At 46.3% G+C, this 25,539-nt stretch overlaps 1 protein-coding gene across 1 annotated transcript in view; it reads right to left on the bottom strand.

Annotated features, from left to right (window-relative positions):
- DNAH9 (dynein axonemal heavy chain 9) overlaps positions 1-25,539 on the bottom strand; it is a 359,765-nt gene that overhangs the window by 158,604 nt on the left and 175,622 nt on the right. The window contains exons 37-41 of the mRNA XM_062215967.1: positions 20,465-20,638; positions 18,000-18,207; positions 4,726-4,891; positions 2,658-2,760; positions 1,829-2,068 (exon numbers count right to left, since the gene is read on the bottom strand). Coding sequence (XP_062071951.1) covers positions 1,829-2,068; positions 2,658-2,760; positions 4,726-4,891; positions 18,000-18,207; positions 20,465-20,638 — 891 coding nt within the window. The remainder of the gene's footprint in view (positions 1-1,828; positions 2,069-2,657; positions 2,761-4,725; positions 4,892-17,999; positions 18,208-20,464; positions 20,639-25,539) is intronic.

Genomic DNA, 25,539 nt, shown 5'->3' with positions numbered 1-25,539 from the left:
CTTCCTTACTCTCTCTGTCCTTCCTTTTCTTTTTTTTCCCTCTTTTAAAATGTGTATGTTTGTTTGAAAGGCAGAATTACTTGAAAGAGAGTGGGGAGAGAAAGAATGATCTTTTGTTGCTGGTTCTCTCCCCAAATGGCTGTAATGGCCAGGCCTGGGTCAGGCTGAAGTCAGAAGCCTGGAACGCCATCTAGGTCTCCCATGTGGGTAGCAGGGGCTCAAGCATGTGGGCCATCTTACTCTGCTTTCCCAGGCACATTAGCATGGAGTGGGATCAGAAGTGGAACAGTTGAGACTCATACAGGGTGCCGGCTCTGCAGGAGGCAGCTTGTAGGGATTGGAGTCCCTGCCTGCTGTATAGGCCTCATCTTGGGCCATGAAGAGGGCAGGCCGGGTCCTCGAAAACAAAACAAAGTAAGCTCTCCTGGAATTTATGACCTTCTGCTCCCCACCAGCTCCCCTGGAATTTATGGCCCAATGCTTCCTGCCAGTGCCTCCCCATGCCATCCCCTTTGTGTGGCCTTCCCACCACATAACTGTATATAGTCTTTACGTTTAAATGAACCAATGAACATGTTAGGTCCCAATACCTTGCCATATAGAGAATAAGAAGGTAACCTACGTAGGAGATGACCTGCACCCTTGTAAGTGTGAGGCTATAAAACCTCTCTTATGCAAATGAGAGGGCTTTTTGCCTGTGCATTGCTAAATGGCTGTGTGCGGGTAGGGGGTCCCAGCCGGCTGGTAACAAATAAACCTCTGCTTTTGCATCCTCCGTCTGTGCCTTGTGCATTGATTGGGAAATTCGGACACAACAAGCTTAACCTGCTGCACCCCAACACCAGCCTCCTTTTGTGTCACTTTCTCACCCAGGAAACTGACATCATCATACAGAAAGTCTCTGCCTTATTGTGGTTCAACTTAGCAGTTTTTCCACTTGTGATGGTGGGAAAACAGACCCATACAACCATTCTGTTTGCTATTTTCAGTACACAAGATACTCAGTATTCTATTATAAAGTAGGCCCTCTATTAGATGATTTTGCCCAAGTGTAGGCTAACATAAGTGTTCCAAAGCATGTTTAAGTTGGACTATGCTAAGCTGTGATACTTGGTGGCTTAGATATAGTCAATGTGTTTTCAATTTGGAGATATTTTATTTTTTTTTTTTTAATTTAAAGACTTATTTATTTATTTGAAAGGCAGAGCAACAGAGGTAAAGAGAGAAGGGGAGACAGGTACCTTTCATCCACCAGTTCATTCCCCAAGTGGCTACAATGGCCAGCACTGGTCCAGGCTGAAGCCAGGAGCTTGGAACTCACTCTGGGTCTCCTACATCAGGGACAGGGACACAAGTACTTGGACCATCCTCTGCTGCTTTCCCAAGTGCGTTGGCAGAAAGCTGGATTGGGAGCAGAGCAACCAGGACTCGAACCAGCATTCCGATATGGGATACCAGTATTGGAAGCAGTGGTTTATCCCCTTGTGCCAATATCTGTAGATATTTTCAATTTACAATGAGCTTACTGGAAGGTAACTCCTCTATACTTCAGGAATATCTGTATGACAGTGTCTCCAGCATACTGAACCTTCTTCAGCCCAAAAGAACTGACTCAGAAGTGTGTTCCACTTACTGAAAAATAATTTGATTTACAAACAAGATTCTGTTTTGCTGAGGTCTCTCCTCCCGGAGCCCATGGCAGTCTGTTTATGTTCACAACTCGATATGAACTGTGCCTTTGCTTAAAAATTCGGCATTTCCTACTCATTTTTTTAGTAACAGGAGTCTCCTGGTCATGACTGAGGCATCTTGGAGCAAATGCACTCACCTGGAAGATGTTGGCAAAATCTCTGAGGTTGAAGATGTAGTGGAATTTGATCGCAGTGGGCAGGAATGTGGTGGCGATTTTCTGGTGGAGAGTGAGGGCCAGGTGGACCAGCTGGGGGATGGACTTGTGCAGGGGGGCTGGGAAGTTTCCAAGCTGCAGGTGCTGAGTCAGGAGGGTGCTGTAGATGGAGGAGAGGGCATCTGCTCCCGGGAAGGAGAGCACAAACACGCAGAAGTGACGCTGCATGGGAAACAAAGGCACATGGGGAGGACATGAGCCAGAGACCCTTTGTCACTGAATGGAAATCACCTCTCCTGGGTTTGGATAAAGTAATGAACATTTTCTGTACATTATCCTCAAGTTTCTCATGCTATTCCCAAATTCAGGTTGAACCTTAAAAAAAAAAAAAAATCACTGTTCGGGGTGGTGGTGGTGAAAATTGGCTTTGGATCTCTGGTCAAAGATATCTACATTGCCTAATAGGAAGACAGCTGAACTTGAACTCAGATAATCTGAGTCCAGACCTGAAGATTTGACACTGGATATCCCCATGGCCTTGGGAAAACAGCTTCATGTCTCTGAAATGCCCTCATCTACAGAGATAGGGAGTTGATCACATGAACGCTATGACCACTCCAGTTCTAAAAGCCTCACAATTTTGCTTCTGGGAGTTTCTCGGTCCCTCTAAAAATGCAAATGAGCATCCTATTTGATTTGCCATTCTGAAAGGCTGGGTGGAGAAAGGCCAACTATTATTCATTATCAAGAGAGATCAGCCCAGATAAGGTACTGTTAGGACCTATGGACCACCCAGATCTGTAATTTTTACCTGAAGCCGTGGGTTGATGGTGAAGCTCCCTGCAGTTGGGTTCATACAGGAAACATACTGCACATTCATGATCTCCTTTAGGGACAGCTTGTTCCGATCATACCTGGAACCAGCAGAAGGCACAGGTGAGAGATGTGTGAGGGCCAAGGTAAATGAGTGCTCTGTCAAGGTGAAGTAGTCTGTATCCCACGGCTCTTGTGTTTGGTAAGAATAAAAGTCTAGATCTACTGCTAGAGACTGAGAAGAGACAAGAGCTCAGGACGAATTCCAAAGGCAGTTAGCATCTACAGAAATAGTCTAGGAAGAGAGACCACTCTGTGGTATAGCAGAAGGCAAAGGAAGCCAGAGTTTCTAAAACAGAATGTCTAAACACACCAACTGCTGCAGGGAGATTAAGAAAGATAAAGACCCCAAAGGATGCCCTTTGGATTTTGAAATAATGATGCAGGTAGTAATTTAGCAAGAATAACTCAGTAACGTGCCGGGAAAATATATCAAACAATAGTGGATCAAAGAGACAGCAGGAGATGAGGAAGTGAGGTCAGCATACAGAGACTAGGTAGTGTAGAGGAAGAGAGCCAGAAAGGTAATTAGAAATGATTTTTTTTTAACACAACAGAAGGAATTCATGCAATTTTAAATGATGTGAAGGAGGCAGCAGGGAGACAGAGGGGGCAACTGATGAAGTTAGGTCTCCATTAGTAGAATCAAGATGCCGAAGGACAGTGCCTTAGATAAGATGGAAAAGGAGGGGTTCTGAGTAAGTTGTACATATGTAGAAGCAAGCAATGGGGAAGGTACCTGTGTTCTCCGAGAAGGCAAAGCTATGAGCTGGGGTGGACTAGGAAGTTTGAGGAGAGAGCAGATGATCCGAGGTACACATTTCTGGGAGAGGACTTGTAATTAGACTATGACAATATGGCGGCATTTCTAGGGAACTTCGACTTCCCATGTAAGGTTTGTGACTATGAGTATAGGGTAAAAGTAGCTAGTGTGTCTCTGATTTGACCACAGAGTTCATCTGCTCAGTGACCAGTATTGAGACTATGGGTAGTTGCATTTGACAACCATCCAATAAAGACTGTAGGGAGGAAATGACAGCAACTCAGGTTCCCATCCTAACTATAATCCTTCTCTACAGTCTCTCTTCCCACTCCTCACTCTTTCTCAGCAATCAACTCGATGTGAGGTAGGAAGGATGGCCGAACTTGTCTCAAGTTTTGTTTTCCTGGCACGTGCAGACCTTAGGCCATCAACACCCACGCTGTTGCAAGAGACCCCATCACAGTCTGTGGGTTACTCTGAGGAGATGGAGACTCTGAAGGTCTGCAGGCCCTGGTGTAGTTGATACACAGTGTGGTGAGTGTTTTCCCTTCAGCACCTTCTCAGAGCTATAGAGCCATGGTCGGGGATTAGAGAGGATCATTCTGCTTTGGGGGTTTGGAGGTCCTTCCAGAAAAAGTAATTTTGGGTTGAGGCCTGGAGAAAAAGGCTTTTTCTTAGATGGGGGCTCAGTGGCTTCTGTAGATGAAATTTTCATGTGGATATTAATGGCCCTGCTGTACGTATGTATGTATATATATATGTATTTGTTGGAGTGGAGGAAGGAAGAGAGCTCTTTCCATGTGCTGGTTCTCTCTACAAATGCATGCAATGACTTGGGTTGGGCCATGCCCAAATCAGGAGCCTGGAACTCCATTTGAATCTATGTGGTTGGCAGGGACTCAGGTACTTGAACCATCACCTCTGCCCCCCTGGATTCCCACTAGCAGGACAGGAAGCAGAGTAGCTGGGACTTGAACCAGGCACTCCAGTATGGTTTGCAGGCATCCAAAGCAACAACTTAGCCTGCTGAGCCACAAGCTTTTTCTCACCCCCCTGCCAGTGGCCCTATTTGAAAGAGAAGTCCAGGAGGTGGAGGATCCCCTGAAGACTGGGGTTAGCATGGGGATTCTCATCTGGACCCAGGGTTCAGCTGAGATCTGTAAGTCCAGCAGACTTGCAACTGGCCTGGCTCCAGGCCTTGAACTTTGCCCCTGGCATATGTCCTCTGTGTGTGTGCTCTTACCAGTGGCCGTAGTCCAGATGCTGCCTGATGATGGTATGGGGCTGCACGGTCCCGTAAGTGTCCACCTCGGGCATGTTCATATCATCAATGAAATAGATAAGCTTCCTGTTACCTGGAGGGCCATAGTTTCTTCCAGCCTTCTTTTCTAGAGGCTTCTCCAGGACAGCTGGGGAGAGAGGTCCAGTTAGTGAGGGAAGGGGGGAGGGTCAACCTTCAGAGGCCAAGTCTGAGGCAGCATAGAAGTCAAGGACAAACGTGGGGCACAGCCTGCATGTTTGTGTAACCAATAGCAATGATGACGATGATGACAACATCAACACAGCTACTGCTAGGCTGAGGCATGTTGTAGGATCAGAAGGTAAAGTTTAAGACTGCTAGGCAGTAATGATGGCAGTACCCACCAGACACTGGACATCTTAGTGTGTGTGCCACGCTAAGTGCCTACAAACATTTATCAGCTCATTCAGTCCTTACAACATCATTGTGAGTCCTGGTGGTATTCATTCCATTTTACAGAAGACAGGAACGAGGCTCAGAAGAACTTTACTAAGGTAGCATCAGGACTTGAACCAGAGCAGGGAAATGTCAAATGCCCTGCTATTTCTGATGGATCGTGGTCCTCCATTTTCTTCGTTCATAGCCTAGGAGTTGAAGATCCTTTCATAGTCCTAAGGCCAGGCACTCAATCCTCAAGGAAACCTACAAATAACTGGATCCCAGGTAGACTAGAACTTTCTGCATAAGAGGGTCAAGGGTCATGAAGGCTGCGGTTTCCATGCCAGGGCTGGCCAGAGGTCCCTTCCACCTTGGGGTGACAGGAGAGGACTCAGGAGGTATTTTGCCAACAGTGCTCCCAGAGAGTTCACCTCATGAGGTGTTCCTTGATGGGAAGTAGAAATGACAGTCTCAGAGAATTTCTCAGATGCTTCCAGTGATGTGGATGGCTCCCTGCCTTGCCTTCAGTCTCCTGGCCCCCTGTGGGGGCATCTCGGGGCCTCTTTGGAGACTAAGTACGGGGCCTGTCTTCTGGAGTTGCTCCTCAATTATTATGCCAAAGGGGAGGAATCAAACCCCATGGTTTTCAGCCTGACAGGACTTGTTCAGAACAAACTTAAGTGATAGTGTGAGGGATATTTACATTTTTTTTCCCAACTTGAAACAATTAAATATTTATGGATTGCAAGAACAACACCTTTTTTTTTTTTATTATTATAGCTGGAAGCTCTAAGCACTATCTGATTTCTTCTCTTGAGAAACACGTTTGTAAACAAGGAGAAAGTGTCAACAGACATCGGAAGGTGACAGAAAGACAAGTTCCTTCAAGAAGCTTGAATATTCTAATTTTCTGGCCCTGAGTTAAATTAAGTGTTTCAAATAGGAATTAAATTTAAATTTAATTATCATCCAATTAACATACACTATCAACCAATTAATCACCCAACACCTTCTCCCCCTACCCCCAAAGATGTAACAACTATATATGAGATCTGTCAAAATGAAATATAATTAATGGGCTGCCAAGGACACGCTTTGGAGAACAATTGTTCTCATAGGAAATTCTCTGCCTGGGAAGACTTGTGTCTCCTCCTCCCAAGGCAACGATATTTAAATCAACCCCTGGAATAAGCAGACCCTGTAATTTGGGTTGACTAAGATCTTTATGCTCCTAAAGGATTACTGAGGAGAGAAGCATGTCAGTTAGCGAGAAGCAGCATGAGAGCGCCCTGGACTATCTCCATCGGGGATGATGGGCTCTGCCCAGAGACAGGGGACTGCCTCAGGACAGACTGACCAACGTTGGTGATCTCTTTTTGGGCTGAATTCTGCTGCAGGTCGCAGCCAGGGTAGAGCTACTCTGTTTCCAGGCACAACTGGAGAAAACAGAAGTGGCTGTGAGTTCCAGGGAAAGGGGTGAGGCTGAAGGCAGTAAGCAAATCTGGCCTTCTTACTCCATTTCTGACTGAGTTCTGTGCCATTGTTTGCAAGCCTGGAGACTCAAGCCCACAGCCGGCCAGCCTGCACTCACTGCTCCATTCTGAACTCAACTTCTCTAGATCTGAAAGCAACGGCTTGGGGTTTGGGCTGAGGCCCCAGTGGAGCCCGTGTTCTTATTTGTGCCACTGCTGGGCACCATTTCACCATCGTCTTATATTTGAAGAGCAATTTGATTTTCAAAGTAGTTTCCCATTGGTCTCGTTTCACCATCTGTGCCACTGCCCTTGTCATCCATCGGCTCTGTTTTGCCATCTCGTGAGGCTGTCACCTGGCAACCACCCTATCCTCCCAGATGGTCTCCCTGAGTCTCCTGTGGACTCCCTCCACTCTATTCTCAGAACAGTGGCCAGATGTACTCCAGTAAAGTGTAAATCAGGCCCTGTAGTCCCTTGCATGGAGGCCTCCAGTACCTCCCACCTCACTTGGAGCCAAGGCCAGTCTGGTTACGTCTATTTAAACCTCACACTTCTGCTTTACTCTCTACTCTAGCCACTCCCCTTTGACATATGCGTCACTCGCTGCCCCAGGGCCTTTGGTCTGGCTGTTTCATATGTCTGGAATCCTTTTCTTCCAAATGCCAGCACAGTTTGCTTCTTCATGTCCACTAGGTCTGCATTTATTTCCCCAAAACCATTTTTTCAATAAGGCCTTCCCCTGGTACTCAGTCTCAAATTGAAACCCACACCTCTTAGTCCTGGCTTTGCTTCATTTGTCTTCATAACACTTATTGCCACCTAATTCCTTGAACCTTTTATTTATTGACCTTATTTGTTATTATCATCAGCGCCCACACATACTGGATTATAGAGACAGGAGTTTTCCTCATTGACATAACCTCACCACCTCACGTAGTACATTTTCTAGCACATAGTAGGGGGCTCAAATCATTTATTTATTTAAAGTTTTTTCAAAATTAATTTATTCTATTTGAAAGGTAGAGAAACGCACACATAGAGCAACACACAGAGAAACAGAAAGTGATCTCCTCTATCTAGTGTTGCACTTCCCAAATGCCCGCAACAGCCAAGGCTGGGCCAGACCAAAGCCAGGAGCTGGGAACTCGATCTGGGTCCCTCATGTGGTGGCAAGGACCCAATTACTGCAGCCATCACAGTGGTATTGCATCCCAGGATGTACATTAAGAAGAAATTGGAACAGAAGCAGAGCCAGTGCTCAAACCCAAGTACTCTGATATGGGATGTGGGTGTCCCAAGTGGTGGTTTAACTGCTATGTCAAACACCTGCTCCTCAAAGTTATTGATTAAAGGCTGAATAAATGTATTTTATTATTACAATGAATCTAAAGAGACAGATAAAGAAAATGTTACTATTGCTGTTTTGCAAGTAATGGCACAGAGGTGAAGGCAGTTTTAATACCTTGCTGGAATTAGAACATAGGCTTTGGATAGGAATCCAATGCTTCCTCATCTCAATCAGAGACAGCCTTTTCACGCACAATTTAGATGACAGGCAGAGTGACAGGGAGGGAGGGAGGAAACAAGGGAAGGAGAGAGAGAGGGAGGGATGGAGGGTGGGAGAAAGAGAGAGAGAGGCCGGCGTTGCGGCTCACTAGGCTAATCCTCCACCTGCGGTGCTGGCACCCTGGGTTCTAGTCCTGGTCGGGGCGCCGGATTCTGTCCCGGTTGCTCCTCTTCCAGTCCAGCTCTCTGCTGTGGCCCAGGAGTGCAGTGGAGAATGGCCCAAGTGCTTGGGCCCTGCACCCGCATGGGAGACCAAGAGAAGCACCTGGCTCCTGGCTTCGGATCAGCGTGGTACGCTGGCCGCAGTGCACCTACTGCAGTGGCCATTGAGGGGTGAACCAACTGAAAAGGAAGACCTTTATCTCTCTCTCTCTCTCTCTCTCACTGTCCACTCTGCCTGGAGAGAGAGAGAGAGAGAGAGAGAGAGAGAGAAGCAGCCAGGACTCTAATGGAATTCTGGTATAGGATGCCAGCATTGTAGGCCACAGGTTCATCAACTGCTCTACAACGCCGGCCCCCTGCAGCATATTTTTGACAGATCATTAGTAAGTAATGCAGCTCAAGCTCTGCATTGAGCTGGTTTATGTACCTGTGGTTGAACTCTTTTCCTTCTTGTTGAGGGGTTGGTGCCATGGCATAGTGGGTAAAGCTGCCGCCTGCAGTGCTGGCATGCCATGTGGGTGCCAATTCGAGGCCTGGCTGCTCTACTTCTGATTCAGCTCTCTGCTATGGCCTGGGAAAGCAGTAGAAGACGGCCCAAGTCCTTGGGCCCCTGCACCTGTGTGGGAGCCCTGAAGAAGCTCCTGGCTCCTGGCTCCTGGCTTTGGATTGGCCCAGCTCCAGCCATTGTGGTCACCTGGGAAGTGGAAGAGTGGATGGAAGATCTATCTTTCTCTCCTCTCTCTCACTGAGAGAGAGACTGCGACTCCATCAAAGTCTCCCACGTGTGTGGCAACAGCTCCAAAACTTAGACCCTCTTCTGCTGCTCTCCCAGGGAATGAGCAGGGAGCTGGATTGGAAGTGGAGCAGCCAGGACTCTAATGGAATTCTAGTATAGGATGCCAGCACTGCAGGCTGCAGGTTCATCGACTGCTCTACAGTGCCAGCCCCTGCAGCATATTTTTGACAGATCATTAGTAATTAACTATGTTTTACTCTGCATTGAGCTGATTTGTATACCTGTGGTTGAACTGTTTTCCTTCATGTTATCTAATTTTTCATGTGTTAAGACTTCTTGGTTATATTGTAATGGCTTTGCATTTACATTTACAAAAAGGTAGCATACTTTGCAAAATTATAAAAATGGTATAAATTCATTTTAGGAAGATAAAAAGCATCACAAATGGTAGTGATGAAACTGAAAATCATCCATCATTCTGTCACTCAGCAGTAAACATGACTTTCAACACATTTTTGTATTTTATTCTAGTCTATTCTGTTAGAATGTTTTCCTTTATAGTATCAGAATTATAATGAATGTGCTTGTACATGTTACTTTCATTTAGTATATCGTAAACCTCTTTATAGGATCATAAAGATCCTCCTAAATCAAGATGCTAATTGCTGTGTTGTGTTCTATAATTTGGATGGACCAGAATTTATGGGCTGATTCCTCTGTTGTCTGAAATATGTGTTGCGTTCAATTTCAGTCTACTTTGAACCCACTGTAATTCCAAGCAGAATGTCTTGCCCACTAGACAGTAAATCTTTGATGCTTTAACTTTCATGTGTGTCATCTCCTTTTTGGAAGACACTGAGTGGAAGAAAGCTGTCTGTCTGTCAGAGTGTATGCACGGTGTTCCTTTGAGGTTGAGAGTCTGATTAGGTCTTTGAAGGCTTTGTCTAACCTTCAGCTCTTGATGAACAGGTTACAAGAAATTTATTTTACACAAACTTTCAGACATCTGAGATCCTATGTAATTAGTGATATTAAGCATTCGAATATTTGTGGAAACAGTAAATCAAGTCTCCGTTGGATGGTGAGAGAATTCATGATTTTCACGAGAATGCTTTTTGGCCTTCTCCCTTTCTGCAGAAACAGAGTCCATTGGTACCTTAACCAAGTTGTTTGTTGCTCCTTTTCTGTTTCTAACCCATCTTGTCTGTGGCCTTTGTAAATCCTTTTATTTTTTTAAAAAATATATATTTTCAAAAAGAATGAAAAGGTAAGTGAAGAGACATAAAACAGATCATTTTAAAAACAAATACTATGGAGGTTGGTGCCATGGCATAGTGGGTAAACCTGCCGCCTGCAGTGCCCGCATCCCATGTGGGTGCCAGTTCAAGACCTGGCTGCTCCACTTCTGATCTAGCTCTATGCTATGGCCTGGGAAAGCAATAGAAGATGGCCCAAGTCCTTGGGCCCCTGCACCTGTGTGGGAGGCCCAGAAGAAGCTCCTGGCTCCTGGCTTTGGATTGGCTCAGCTCCAGCCGTTGTGGCCACTTGGGAAGTGAAAGAGTGGATGGAAGATCTCTCTCTCTCTTTCTCTCTCTCTCTCTGCCTCTGCCTCTTTGTAACTCTGCCTTTCAAAATAAATCAATCTTTCTTCTAATAAAAGCCAAATACTAAAAAGAGATAGCAAAACAATACAGAATGAGAAGAAACTCACTTGTCTCAGTAATTGAGGATGACATGGTTACTGCAACCATATAAAATTTTATCTCATGTTTCCCTTTATTTACTGCTTGTGCGAAAGCTCAGAACTGAGTCTGTGTTTAATTGCAGCCACGGTGCCTGCCCAGATGACTGGTCCAGATCCTCTTTCACTTGTGTGCAGAGATTGTCCGGGCACTAAGACCTAGGGGGCATATATCATGGATCCTTACAAGAGATCTATCCAAGTGCAAAATGGTCTTTGCCTGAGATTTTACAGAAGATACAGCAATAATTTAAAATGATCTTTTACCACACCAAACCCAAGGGGGTGATCATTCAACTGGTACTCAGCAAAAGGTCATTCCTTCATTGGGCAATGCCACGGGGTTTGTGGAATTCTGGGGGAGAGGGGGATGGAGACTGAACATGAGTCTCTGCCCTGCTCTGCTGGAGAGGTGGGTGTTCTTAACCTGTGGTTTGCACACATAGGGGAAGGTAGTCAATGGAAGGTTGAGTTTCTCAATGACCATTGACTGCAGGGCCTATTGTATTTTCTATCAAAGGGGAAGCTGTTCATATGTTGTAGATATCAGATAGACAGAAGCCAAGCTGGCATTCTGATGTGGATCAGAGTGCCTGGATTCGTGTCTCAGCTCCACTCTCAACTCCAGCTTACTACTACTGCAAACCCTGGGAGGCAGCAAGTGATAACCCAGGTAGTTGGGTCCATGCCCAATCTAGATTGAGTTCCCGGTTTCCTGTTTCAGCTTGGCCCAGTCCTAGCTATTGTGGGCACTGGCGGAATGAATCAGTAAGCCTATTCGTCGGTCTCTTTCTGCCTTTCAGATAGAGAGATAGATAGATATAAAAAATGAAAACAAATCCACAGCTTACAGTCTTATAAAAGTAGAAGGCAGTTACAACTTGATGGAGTAAAACAGCTCTGCGATTAATTCATGAGGTAACTTGAGGGAAGTCACATAAACACACCTAAGTCTAATTTTCTCATTTTGTAAAAATGGGGGGCTACCATCATATCTGATGGACACCATTCCAAAACCCCCTCTTTAGTCTGAGGTGGCCATGTGACACAGTTCTGAACAGTAAGGCATAGACATAGGTCTATGAAGTTATTGGGGAGCTATCATTTCCTGTATGGTCACCACCTCTATCCTTTTTTTTTTTTGAAGATTTATTTATTTACTTTAAAGAGTTACAGAAAAGGAGAGGCCACAATGGCCAGAGCTGCGCTGATCCAAAGCCAGGAGCCAGGAGACTCCTCCAGGTCTTCCCACGTGAGTGCAGGGGCCCAAGGACCTGAGCCATCCTCCACTGTTTTCCCAGGCCATAGCAGAGAGCTGGATCACAAGCGGAGCAGCTGGGACTCGAACCGGTGCCCACATGGGATGCCAGCCCTGCAGGCAGTGGCTTCACCTGCTACACCACAGCACCAGCCCCTCTTTTATTTTTTTATGTGGAATGTAGATATACCAGCCAGAACAGCAGCCATTCTGCCACCGTGAGTGAACAGCCAAGAGAGTAGTAAATACTTTATCATGAGCTGTTGATCCAGCATTAGAAGATGCCCACCTTAAGATTTCTTGTTTGCAAAATGATTTATTTTTATTTATTTATTTTTTTGACAGGCAGAGTGGATAGTGAGAGAGAGAGAGACAGAGAGAAAGGTCTTCCTTTTTGCCGTTGGTTCATCCTCCAATGGCCGCTGTGGCCAGCGCATCTCGCTGATCCGAAGGCAGGAGCCAGGTGCTTCTCCTGGTCTCCCATGGGGTAGGACCCAACCACTTGGGCCATCCTCCACTGCCTTCCCGGGCCATAGCAGAGAGCTGGCCTGGAAGAGGGGCAACCGGGATAGAATCCGGCGCCCTAACCGGGACTAGAACCTGGTGTGCCGGCGCCGCAGGCGGAGGATTAGCCTGTTAAGCCACGGCGCCAGCCATGATTTATTGTTTATGCCAGGTTTTCTGCTACGTCCACCAAAAGCACTAATGATCAGTATCTGGTAGGGCAAGGAGGGAGTAATGGAACTGAAGAGGGTAAACCATTTAGCACAAGGGCTGGCATGTTGTAAACCCTAAGTAGGCCATGTGCTCATCACCCTGGTGAGCGGTGTGAATGAACAAAGATTGCTACTTCAAGGAGCTCAGAATCTATATTAGAAAAATGCTCAGCCGGCGCCGCGGCTCCCTAGGCTAATCCTCCACCTGCGGCGCTGGCACTCCAGGTTCTAGTCCCAGTTGGGGCACTGGATTCTGTCCCGGTTGCCCCTCTTCCAGGCCAGCTCTCTGCTGTGGCCCAGGAAGGCAGTGGAGGATGGTCCAGGTGCTTGGGCCCTACACCCGCATGGGAGACCAGGAGGAAGCACCGGACTCCTGGCTTCGGATGGGTGCAGCACACCGGCCGTAGTGGCCATTTGGGGGGTGAACCAACGGAAAAGGAAGACCTCTCTCTCTCACTGTCTAACTCTGCCTGTCAAAAAAAAAAAAAAAAAAATTCTCAGTGGAGACTCCAGAGCTGGATTAATGAGAGGAGAGATGCAGGTATCACCAAGCAGCTGCCTCATCTGATGTTGAGAAAACAGCCCTGTACGGCCTCGCAGGGTAAGTCAGCTGCAGAATGTCCCCTTGGAGACCGCTGGGGGTGACTTGCAGGGTGGAGTTCTTGCCTGTTTGAAAGCTGGGATGTTTCTTTCAAAGCCTAGTTCAGGTTAAACTCATTTTTCCAGCAAAGGGGTTTTGCTTGCATGCTTTTTGTTTTGACAGTTGAGGCTTAGAAATTATTGCATAACATTGATTCTTAAATTTGAGGAGAAATTTGTTAATATTATTATAATAAGGCAGGCGCTGCGGCTCACTAGGCTAATCCTCCGCCTTGCGGCGCCGGCACACCGGGTTCTAGTCCCGGTCGGGGCACTGGATTCTGTCCCGGTTGCCCCTCTTCCAGGCCAGCTCTCTGCTGTGGCCAGGGAGTGCAGTGGAGGATGGCCCAAGTGCTTGGGCCCTGCACCTGCATGGGAGACCAGGAGAAGCACCTGGCTCCTGCCATCGGATCGGCGCCGTGCACCAGCCGCAGCGCGCCGGCCGCGGCGGCCATTGGAGGGTGAACCAATGGCAAAGGAAGACCTTTCTCTCTCTCTCTCTCTCTCACTGTCCACTCTGCCTGTCAAAAAAAATATTATTATAATAAGAGCTTCCATTTACTAGGCACTTACAGTACTCTAGGACTCGTTTTGAGTGCTTTACATATTGTACCTTCCTATTCAAGAGTGAAAAGAATGAACTATTGGTACACTTAACAATGTGGATAGATCTCAAAATCATGCTGAGTGAAAGAAGCCAGCCCCCAACCCCCCAAAAAAATAGAGTGCTTAATGTGCGGTTCCATTATATAAAATTCTGGAAAATACGAATCAGCAGTTGCCTGGAACTAGGCAGAATGGGGAACACGGAGTGGGAAGTCTCAGAGGGGCCCAAGGAAACCTTTGGAGGTGATGAGTATGTTCATCTCCATTATGATGATGCTTTGATGGTATGTAAATATTTTGAAACTTAGCAAGTATGTGTGGTTTACTATATTCTAATTATAATTAAATAATTTTTTAAAAGTAAGAAATGTTATGCTTCCTTTCAGTCAGCAAATGGATAAAGTAAGCTCTGATTTATTTGCACAGTGGAATTTCTATGTGGTGGTGAAAATGAAAGAAATGGATCTGCAGGTCTGGACTCTTGAGAAAGGTTAAGTGGCCAAAGGAAGGTACAGTCAAGCACACACTTAAAATTTAAATACACAGGCAACATTCTCTATGTAATGGGTACAAGTGTATCAAAAGTGTGAACTTGGAGTGTATCAAAAGTGTGAACTTGGAGTGACACAAATTAACTTTAGTGTCAGGTTAAACAAGGGCAGGAAGGAGCAAGGGATGGGGTAGAGGATCAGCTGTACTGACAATGCCTAGAGCCATGGCGAAGTGACAACTTCTAGCATCTGTGAAATCTGTGTAATGTTTCAAAGGCATCTGTTATGTTATTGTCTGTGCTTTTCTGCATGCTTGGAATATTTCATATTTAAAAAAATGATTTAAATAATTCCCCTTCCCACCCTCAGCATTCAGTTCCTCTTGCCAGAGACAACTGCTGACATCAGTTTCTGGTGCATCCTTCTGGAAGTCTATCTACTTATCTATCATCTATATATCTGTGTCCATATCCACCTACTTGTCTATCTGTACATCTACTTATCTATCATCTATCTACTTATCTACCTACTTATCTATCCATCTATAATTTATCTTTCATCATCATCATCTATCATGTATCTATTCATTTATCTTTCATCATCTATCATGCATCTATCTCTCTGCAATTTATCTATGTATCTATCTATGCATGTATCTATCTACTTGTCTGTGTTTCTATAATCTATCTACTTACCTACATACTCATCTATCCATCTATCATCTATCCGTCATCAATCTATGTATTCATTATCTATCATCTATCTATGTGTCCATCTACTTGTCTATCATCCATCTATCTATAATCTACCTACTTATCTATCTATCTGCCCATTCAGCCATCATCTACCTATTCTGTCTCTCCTCTATCTATGTGTATATGATTTATAAATGTATGTAAATCTCGATATATCTCTTTAAAATCAAGTAAGTGAGTACAATTATAGTTACTTCCTTTTAGACAGGACACAGTTTGGAGCAGCTATGGTATGGCTATGGATTTAGTGTCCCCCTGGGGTTCATATGTTGAAACTTAGTCCCCATGGCAAGGTCTTAAGAGGGTAGAAACTTAACCCAACTGTGCTGGGTAAAAGTGGGGCTTTCGTGGGGTGATGAGGATTAAAGTGCTCAGAGTGGAGCCCTGGGATCAAATGGTGGTGGCTTTATAAGAAGGAGACAGACCAGAACACAGGAACGTGCCCTCCCTGTCAGCTGCTGTGTGATGACCCTCTCTGCTCTAGAAGAAGGCTGCCTTCAGCTGTGGACCCTGGACCCTCCAGGACTGTGAGTGAAACAAGGCTCTCTCTCTTTATGAAGTTACTTGGCCTCAGGAAATTCATGATAGCGACAGAAAACAGAACAGTACAGGAGCATACCACACGCACTGCTGTATGTCTTGCTTTTCTCACTCAACAGATCCTTGGCAATAGTTCCAAATCAGTGCATACATAATTTCCTTGTTCTTTGCAAATGCTGTTTAGCGCTATGTCATGTGAATAATTAGGCTCTTTCCCATATTTTGCCACATTTTCACATCTGTCTGGATGTGCTACTTGTCCTTTAAGCAGACTATGCCCCATCACATTCAATCTTTCCTTACACACACAGAGTCTTAAGTACAAACAGCAATTTGGGTAGTGAGCCAGTGGATGAGATCTCTCCATCTGTCTCTGCTGAGTCAAAATCCCATCCCTGTATATTTTAAAATAGCAGAAAGAAGGATATTAAATGTTCTCACTGCAAAGACATGATAAATATTTGAGGTTACCATTTTTGTTAGCCTGATTTGATCATCTCCCAATGCATATCATTTTTGTTAGCCTGATTCGATCATCTCCCACCTTCACTTGGGGCCGGCGCCATGGCATAGCAGGTAAAGCTGCCGCCCACAGTGCCGGCATCCCATATGAGTACTGGTTTGAGTCCCAGCTGCTCCACTTCCGATCCTGCTCTCTGCTATGGCCTGGGAAAGCAGTAGAAGATGGCCCAAGTCCTTGGGCCCCTGCACCCGCATGGGAGACCTGGAAGAAGCTCCTGGCTCCTGGCTTCAGATTGGCACAGCTCTGGCCGTTGCAGCCAACTGGAGAGTGAATCAGTGGATGGAAGACCTTTCTCTCTCTCTCTCTCTCTGTATGTGTGTGTGTGTGACTCTGACTTTCAAATAAATAAATCTTTCAAAAGAAAAAGAAACTTCACATCAAACCTCATAAATATATGCAATTATTATTTGACAGTTAGAAAGGAAACAAAAAAGGGAGAGATGGTGGCGTCTCTTTGCTACTGAAGTGGTGGCTAGGGACAGCCTTAGCTTTCATTGCACACTCCTGGCACTTAACTGCTACAAATGAGGGAGCTGGCTGGACCCTGTTCCTAGAGGAGCTGGGACACATGGGCAGAAAGAAGGTGGGACAATGAGCTTCCATGGAAGCTGGAAGATAGTTAGCACTTTGGCTGCAGTGGGAGACTCGGGTTCACAGCTGGCAGGGACACAAGATGCTGAACACTGTGTGGCCCAGAAGGAACCATTTTCCAGGACTTTTGGCCTAAGGCCTGGTAGTCAGAGAGGAAAAGCACTAGGCTGCCTTTTTTTCAATATAAGCCATGGCTTGTAACTCATCACAGTCCGCAAACAGCTCACACACAGAATTCCTGACTTTCGTGGGGACACACTGCACTGTCACCTGGGAAGGCATAGGTAGAGTAGCAAAAAATGGGGCAAGGCTGCTGGCTGCTGTTTGGGAAGTGACAACAGCCTTTTGCCCCAGCCCTGCCCCTTCTCTCTTTTTGTTTGGGAAGTTGGCTTGTATATTTCTTGAACAGAACACTTTGGTTCACTTGTTGAATGTTGAGACTCTGTTATGAGTACCAGTTAGGGAGGGAACACCTCTGGCAAGGGGAGAACACATGCAGTGAGCCTCTGACCCCACAGCCAGGCCCTGGAGGTTCCTGACCCCTGGGGGAGCCCAGTGCCTCAACAGTGCTGCAATGCCTACTCCACAGAGTCAGAAGATCTGATGTGCCATGCTGGCCTTGCCCTTTGGCAGCAACCGTGACAATCCTGTTCTCTGTTCTGGGCCTCAGTTTTCCCACCTACAAGACATGAGGGGTGAGTGAAATGATCTCTAGAGGCCCTTCCTGGGCCAAATATCTACAAGACCACCCCTCAATGGCTCTCAACACTCCTTGTTGTCAAGGTGCTGAACTGCTCGATGTTGAATGTAACAGGCCAGGGAGGAACATAGGGAGAAAGAGCGGGAACAGGAAGCAGCATTCAGGGGTGCTGGAGACGTGCACAGAGGTGTGTGGAAGAAGGAGGGGAGGGGTGGAAAGGGGCAGGTGGGAGGAAATGCATTCTGGGATGCAAGGGAAGTTAGGCTAAGTATGCACCCGGTGCTCAGCTCCAGCTCTGCCAGGGGACAACTCCCACCTCCAGGTGCCCAAGAAGCCTTACCCTGTAGCATTGCTGATGTGGTGTAGTAGTTAAACGGCACATTTTTCACCAGGTAGTGCTCAGGATCAAGGCCAGCCAGCTTGGCTCCCACCAGCACTGACTTGCCCATGCCCGCGGTGCCCACCAGCATGACTGGCCGCCGCCGCTCCAAGAGCCGCTCCATGAAGTAGCACACTCGGATGGTCTCACTCGTGTGCACCAAACAGGCCTAGAATGGGAAATGGCAGGGGTGAGCTCCAGGAAGAAACAAGTGTACCACGAAATGTTCTGGAGCATTGTAGAAGTAGAGATCTTCCCATAGTGGAGCTCACCATGGAAGTGTGGATCAGGGGTGTCTTCCTGAATATCCATCCTACAGTCTCATTCCAGGGATCCCTGCTACAGGATAGAGAGCATCCTTCCCCTCCTCTACTTGTTCCTGTGTAACCCCTTGTGATCTCTCCAATGTATTTTAGAATTTTCTGGCCCTGCCATCTCCTCTTCTTAGACCCTAAAATTTTGGTTGGATCTGGTCTTTAAGTCTCCTAGCCTTTAGGGGAGAATGTGATTCCATCATGTTTCCTATGAAAGGGGCCAGTGCTGTGACTTAGCTGTAGGCTAAGCCTTGCCTCTAGCACCGGCATCCCGTATGGGTGCTGCCAGGGAGTGCTGACTGCTCTACTTCTTCTTTTTTTTTTTTTTTATTAAACTTTTATTTAATGAATATAAATTTCCAAAGTATAGCTTATGGGTTACAATGGCTTCCCCCTCCCAAAACTTTCCTCCCCCCACAACCCTCCCCCCTCCCGCTCCCTCTCCCCTTCCTATCACATCATGATTCATTTTCAATTCTCTTTGTATACAAAAGATCAGTTTAGTATACATTAGGTAACAGTTTCAACAGTTTGCTCCCCATATAGTAACACAAAGTGAAAAGAAAAGAAAAAAAAAATACTGTTGGAGTACTAGTTATAGCATTAAATAAGGGTGTACAGCACATTAAAGACAGAGATCCTACACAATATATATATTTTTTAAATTAATTAATTTTCTATGCCATTTCCAATTTAACACCAGGTTTTTTTTTTTTTCATTTCCAATTATCTTTATATACAGAAGATCGATTCAAATGTAATTAGTAAAGATCTCATCAGTTTGTACCCACGCAGAAACACAAAGTGTAAAAATACTGTTTCAGTACTAGTTATAGCATCACTGCACATTAGACAATACATTAAGGACAGATCCCACAGGGGATGTAAGTACACAGTGACTCCTGTTGCTGACTTAACAATTTGACACTCCTGTTCATGGCGTCAGTAATCTCCCTAGGCTCTAGTCATGAGTTGCCAGGGCTATGGAAGCCTTTAGAGTTCGCTGACTTTGATATTGTTCCGATAGGGTCACAGTCAAAGTGGAAGTTCTCTCCTCCCTTCAGAGAAAGGTACCTCCTTCTTTGATGGCCCCGTTCTTTCCACTGGGATCTCACTAACAGAGATCTTTCATTTAGGTCTTCTTCTTTTTTTCTTTTCCATGGTATCTTGGCTTTCCATGCCTACAATACTTTCATGGGCTCTTCAGCCAGATCCGAATGCCTTAAGGGCTGATTCTGAGGCCGGAGTGTTGTTTAGGACATCTGCCATTCTATGAGTCTGCTGTGTATCCCACTTCCCATGTTGGATCTTTCTCTCCTTTTTTGATTCTATCAGTTAGTATTAGCAGACACTTGTCTTGTTTGTGTGATCCCTTTGATTTTTAGACCTGTCTAAGCCATCGAATGTGAACTGAAATTGATCACTTGGACTAGCGAGGTGGCATTGGTACATGCCACCTTGATGGGATTGTATTGGAATCCCCTGGCACATTTCTAACTCCTTCATTTGGGGCAAGACTGATTGTGCATGTCCCAAACTGTGCATCTCCTCCCTCTCTTTTTCCACTCTTAAATTTAGCAGGGATCACTTTTCAGTTAAAATTTAAACACCTAAGAATAATTGTGTGTTATTTACAGAGTTTAACCACTAGTACTAGAACAACTACTACAACAACAAATACTAAAAAGGATAAAGTATTACATTGTACATCTAGAGTCAGGACAAAAGCTGATCAGGTCATTGTTGCTCTACTTCTGATCCAACTCCCTGCTAATGGCCTCAGAAAGCCTCAGAGGACAGCCCAAGTGCTTGGGCCCTTGTACCCACATGGGAGACCCTGAAGAAGCTCCTGGCTCTTGACTTCAAATTGGCCTGGCTCCAGCCCTTGTGACCATTTGGGGAGTGAACCAGCAGATGGAAGACCTCTGTCTTTCCTTCTCTGTAACTCTGCCTGTTGAATCAATAAATAAATCTTAAAAAGGGGGGCATGTAGCTGGTGGACAGCTGATTCCTAGAACCCAGATCTCAATAGGAGGCTATTGCTAGAACTACCCAGACCTCTGTGGGGTAGGAGGTGTGGTTGCCTGTTCCTGACAACCCAGCCACACTCACCTGTAAAGGCATCTCAGGATCAAATTCAAACTGGGGGATGAGCTTGGACCAAGGTTCGAATTTCTTGGTCTCTGGGTCTATGTAATAGTCAAAGACGGTGCCCTGGGAAGGAAACTTGACTGTCTTGAACTCTGTCAGCCACCATTTGCTGAACTCTGTCCGGTAGTCCACAAGCTGCAGAAACAAAACCAATCAGGGAGCAAGGTCCTGGAACATTCAGGAGGCCCTGATAGGCAGCCCTGGCATCGGCAGGAGGGCAGGGTGGGAAGACACAGTGCTGCTGCCTAGGGAAGGTGTGCTGGCTGCACCAGCTCCTCCTGGAAGGATGGTGGTCCCCCAAGCATCAGCCCTGACTAGGCCCAGCTATGCAGGGGCTGCCCTTCGGTAGGTGTGACTTTGAGGCACTGTGATGGGTAGGGTGCTCTCCCCGAATGTTGGAAACCTAATCCCCAAAGTCCTGTGTTAATGGCATTTGGAGGTGGGGCCTTTGGGAAGTGATTAGGATTTGGTGAGGTCGTGGGAGTATGGCCTCCGATGGAATCAGTGACTTCATAAGAAGACAAGGAAGAGAGAATTCAACCAGCAAGTGCCTGTGTTGCCATGCAATGCCATCTGCAAGGCTTTGGTGCAGGAAGAAGGCCCTGCTAGGATTCTGGTGCCATGCTCTTGGGCACCCCAGACTCTAGAACTACCCAATCTGTGGTGTCCAGTGAGAGCAGCAGAAAAACAGACCAAGACAAGCATTTGGAGCCCTTCTACTTGACTATGCTACTGAGTCATCTTGGCCTTGGTGCATTTAGTAACCATTGGAGGGTGGATGGAAGGAGGGTGTAAGGACATGGAGGAGAGTGAACAATCTGTGACCCTTGGAAGGACAAGTGTGGTTCAAGAGGTCCTGCCAAGGTAGACCAGTTCCCCCATCCTCCTAAATGCCTGAGACTGAATGACTTCCAGAATGGCAGTGAGGGGTGGTCAACTGGAAGGGCGGCTGCTGACACCTGGGGCGTAGTGTGATTGGGTGAGAGGAGACTCAGAAGAGGAGTCTGGTATGCCAGCACATCCTTCTGTGCCTCAGTCTCCTAATCTCTAACACGGAATTCCTAGACAAGACTAAGTTTCCTTCAGAAGCTAAAGTTCTAAAATCTAGGAGCATCAGAGGAGAAAAAGCTATACTGATCTTTCTGACAGAGGAATAAGTTGAAGTGCAGAGAGTACATATAATTTACCTGCATGCACATTAGACCATAAGCTCCTTGTGTGTGTGTGTACCCAGGTTTTCAAACTGCCATACTCTGCCCAAGCTAACACACACAAATGCACCATATCCCAGTAAAACCTGATGATACTGGCATCTTTACTGGACAGCAAATGAACACACAAATGTAAGAACGTCTTAAAGGGGAAAAAGTCAGAGGTGGGCATTTTAGGAAATGTTAATGGAGGGCAAGACAAAGGTGGACTTCAAAGCTGCACAGAGCAGGAAGCCAGGGGCATGGAAACAAACCTGTACTCAGGAGAAGGAATGCTTCTCATTTTGCTGCCTATTAAGTAAGAAGAGAGAGAGAGAGAGAGAGAGAGAGAGAGAGAGAGAGAGAGAGAGAGACTTCCACTCAGTTGTTCAATCTGCAAATGCCCATCCATAATAGTTCTGAAGCTGAGAGCTGGGAACTCAATCTGTCTCCCATGTTGGTGGCAGGAACCCAATTATTTCAAGCATCACTACTGTCTCCCAGGGTCTGCACTGCCAAGAAGCTGGAGCTCAAGACTAACTCAGTATAGGAAGTGGGTGTCTTAACCACTAGGCTCAATGCCTGCTCCTGAATAGATTTCTTTTGCTTTAAAGTGAGAAAGGAGATTCTGGACTTCTAAGATGATCAAATAGAGAGAGCTACCATTCATCTCCTCTTCCATGAGAAAAAACAAAGCAGTAAACAAATAGCTGTGTCTCAAGGTGAGTGTGTGAGAGAGAGCCCTGGCACTCAGTAGGGGAATAATGGGAAACTTTGGGGGCACAAAGACCTGGAATGGCAACACACAGAGAGGAGCAAAGCCAACCATGGACTAAGAGCTCAGCCCAAAGGCTAGAGGGGCTCACCACGGCAGGGGCAAGCATTAGCAGAGCCCACTCTCTTGATCACCTTAGTGGTCCTAGCTGCAGGAAGAATCCAAGGTGGCACCACAGACTAGGAGCCCAGTGAGGACAGCTCTCTGGAGATCTCATGGTTGGTTGCTGAGAATCAGAGAAGGCACTCACGTTGCATCTCCACAACCCTAAGGGCATAGGCTGCAGCAGTGTAGCACCTCTTGAGAAAAGAGTCACTGTCAGAATCTACACTGCCCTAGGGAGCGGAAGCCCCTGCATGTCTCATCCCCTGGGGCCCCACTGTCCTTCTACCACATTGGCTAAGATGACTGCAGCCTTGTAAATCCAACTATATCTAGCAGAGCAGCGGTGAACCCTAGTCCACACAGCACTCAGCCCTACAGGAGACAAAGTACGCAAAACAGCAGGGGGATCCTGACTCCCAGACCCTAGAGGTAAATATACAACTTTACATTTGGGCCCATCTCCTTCACGTTTTCCCCTCCCCCTGATACCTGGGGCCATGCTCACTGCCACTGGACACACTCATCAAGACTCCCCGTCAGGGTTCCTGGAACTATAGCCCAGTCCGCCCACCACTGCTCAAAACTGTGCAGGCACTGGGCCTGTGCCCAGAACTGTGCACTCACTGAGTCTGTTAAAAGTGCCAGAACCAGCCCTGTGGCTTCAAGCAGTGGCTTAGGATCTGCATGCTCCACCTGTTCCAGTGCCAGTTCATACTGTGGATTCAGGCCCTTACTTGGGCAGCAACTGGAGGTACCTGCATGCCCTTGTCCATCCCTGTGCCAGCATCAGCACCACAGTTTCTGCCCCTCATGTGGATAGTGACTGGGGGACTATGTGCCAGAGAATTCACGCAACCTCTTTGGGTTCCAGAAGTGCTCTGGACTCCTGCCATTGCATGAGATCTCCAGAGAGCTGTCCTCACTGGGCTCCTAGTCTGTGGTGCCACCTTGGATTCTTCCTGTAGCTAGGACCACTAAGGTGGTCAAGAAAGAAGGTATAGGGATACCACAGCCTACGACTTCAACTAAAGTCAAAGTGGCGTCCCAAACTGACACCTGACAGCATATCTTTAGAAACAAGCCTTAAATCCATTCTTTTTTTTTTTTTTACAGGCGGAGTGGATAGTGAGAGAGAGAGACAGAGAAAAAGGTCTTCCTTTGCCGTTGGTTCACCCTCCAATGGCCGCTGCAGCCAGCGCATCTCGTTGATCCAAAGCCAGGAGCCAGGTGCTTCTCCTGGTCTCCCATGCAGGTGCAGGGCCCAAGTACTTGGGCCATCCTCCACTGCGTTCCCGGGCCATAGCAGAGAGCTGGCCTGGAAGAGGGGCAACCGGGACAGGATCGGTGCCCCCACCGGGACTGGAACCCGGTGTGCTGGCGCCGCAAGGCGGAGGATTAGCCTGTTAAGCCACGGCGCCGGCCTGAAAGCCATTCTTTAAAAGCAGTATGAGGCAGGCCTTGTGGTGCAAGTGACAAAATCATCACTTGGCAACAGCCGCATCTTACATCAGAGTGCCTGAGAATGAGTCCCACCTCCACTTCTGATCCAGCTTCCTGCTAATGAGCATCCTGGGAGGCAGCAGAGGACGGCTCAAGTGAATGGATCCACGCCACCCATGTGGCAGACCCAGGTGGACCTCCCCGCTCCTGGTTTTGACCTGGCCTAGTCTAAGATGTTGCAGGTATTTGGGAGTGAACCAGTGATGAAAGATTTCTCTCTCTCTCTCTTTTTCTCTGTTTTCATTCTGTTCCTATGCTTTTCAATAGATAAAAACAAACAAATAAAAAGCCAGAAAGCAATAGGTAAACCTGATCTTCCAGGTGTGCAGATACCAATGTAAGGACATAAGACCTATGAGAAAAACAGTGCTATATGGCCCTGTAAACCAACACAATAGTATCAGATTAAGGGAAAATCTTTGTCTCTCCCCCTCTCTCTGTAACTGTGCCTTTCAAATAAATAAGTGACTCTTTAAAAAATGAAGTTAGAGAATCAATGCATGCTATGAATGAGAAATTTAGCAAAAAGAGATCTTGAAGAATAACTAGACAAATCTTAGATAGGAAGCACTCATTCAATCAAATAAAAAATACAGTTGAAAACCTCATCAATATATTAGGGCAAGTAGAAGAAAGAATATATGAACCGAATATGAGTCTTTTTAAAATATCCCAAGTCAGAAAAAAAATAATAATAAAAGAAGAAAGCAACCTCTAACTTCTTTGGGATACCATTAAACGCATTAATATTTGCATGATGGGGATTCTTGAGAGAGAGAATAAAGGCACAGAAAAACCATTAACTCCGCCTTGCGGCGCCGGCACACCGGGTTCTAGTCCCGGTCGGGGCACCGATCCTGTCCCGGTTGCCCCTCTTCCAGGCCAGCTCTCTGCTGTGGCCAGGGAGTGCAGTGGAGGATGGCCCAAGTGCTTGGGCTCTGCACCCCATGGGAGACCAGGATAAGCACCTGGCTCCTGGCTTCGGATCAGCGCGGTGCGCCGGCCGCAGCGCGCTACCGTGGTGGCCATTGGAGGGTGAACCAATGGCAAAAGGAAGACCTTTCTCTCTGTCTCTCTCTCACTGTCCACTCTGCCTGTCAAAAAAAAAAAAAAAAAAAAAAAAAAAAAAAAAAAAAAAAAAGAACCATTAAATGCTGTAATAGCTGAAAATTCCCCCAATCTGGAAAAAGAACAAGAGGCCCTGAGGAGCCCAAATAGATATGACCAGGAAAGACCTTTACCACAACACATTCTAGTCACATTCTCAAAAGTACAACATAAAGAGAACAAAGAAAAACTCAGGATTTAATGAGTTCACTGCCAAATTCTACCACACTTTAAGGAAGAGCTAACACTAATTTCCTCAAACTATTCCAAAAAATTGAAAAGGAAGAAATCTTTTCAAACTCATCCTAAGAGATTGATATTACCTCAGTTCCAAAACCAGACATGTGACAAAAAAAAAA

This window comes from Lepus europaeus, chromosome 18 (genome assembly GCF_033115175.1).
Source record: "Lepus europaeus isolate LE1 chromosome 18, mLepTim1.pri, whole genome shotgun sequence".
NCBI lineage: Eukaryota > Metazoa > Chordata > Mammalia > Lagomorpha > Leporidae > Lepus > Lepus europaeus.
The sequence above is the reverse complement of the archived record's forward strand: the minus strand, read 5'-3'. Positions and strand labels throughout refer to the sequence as shown.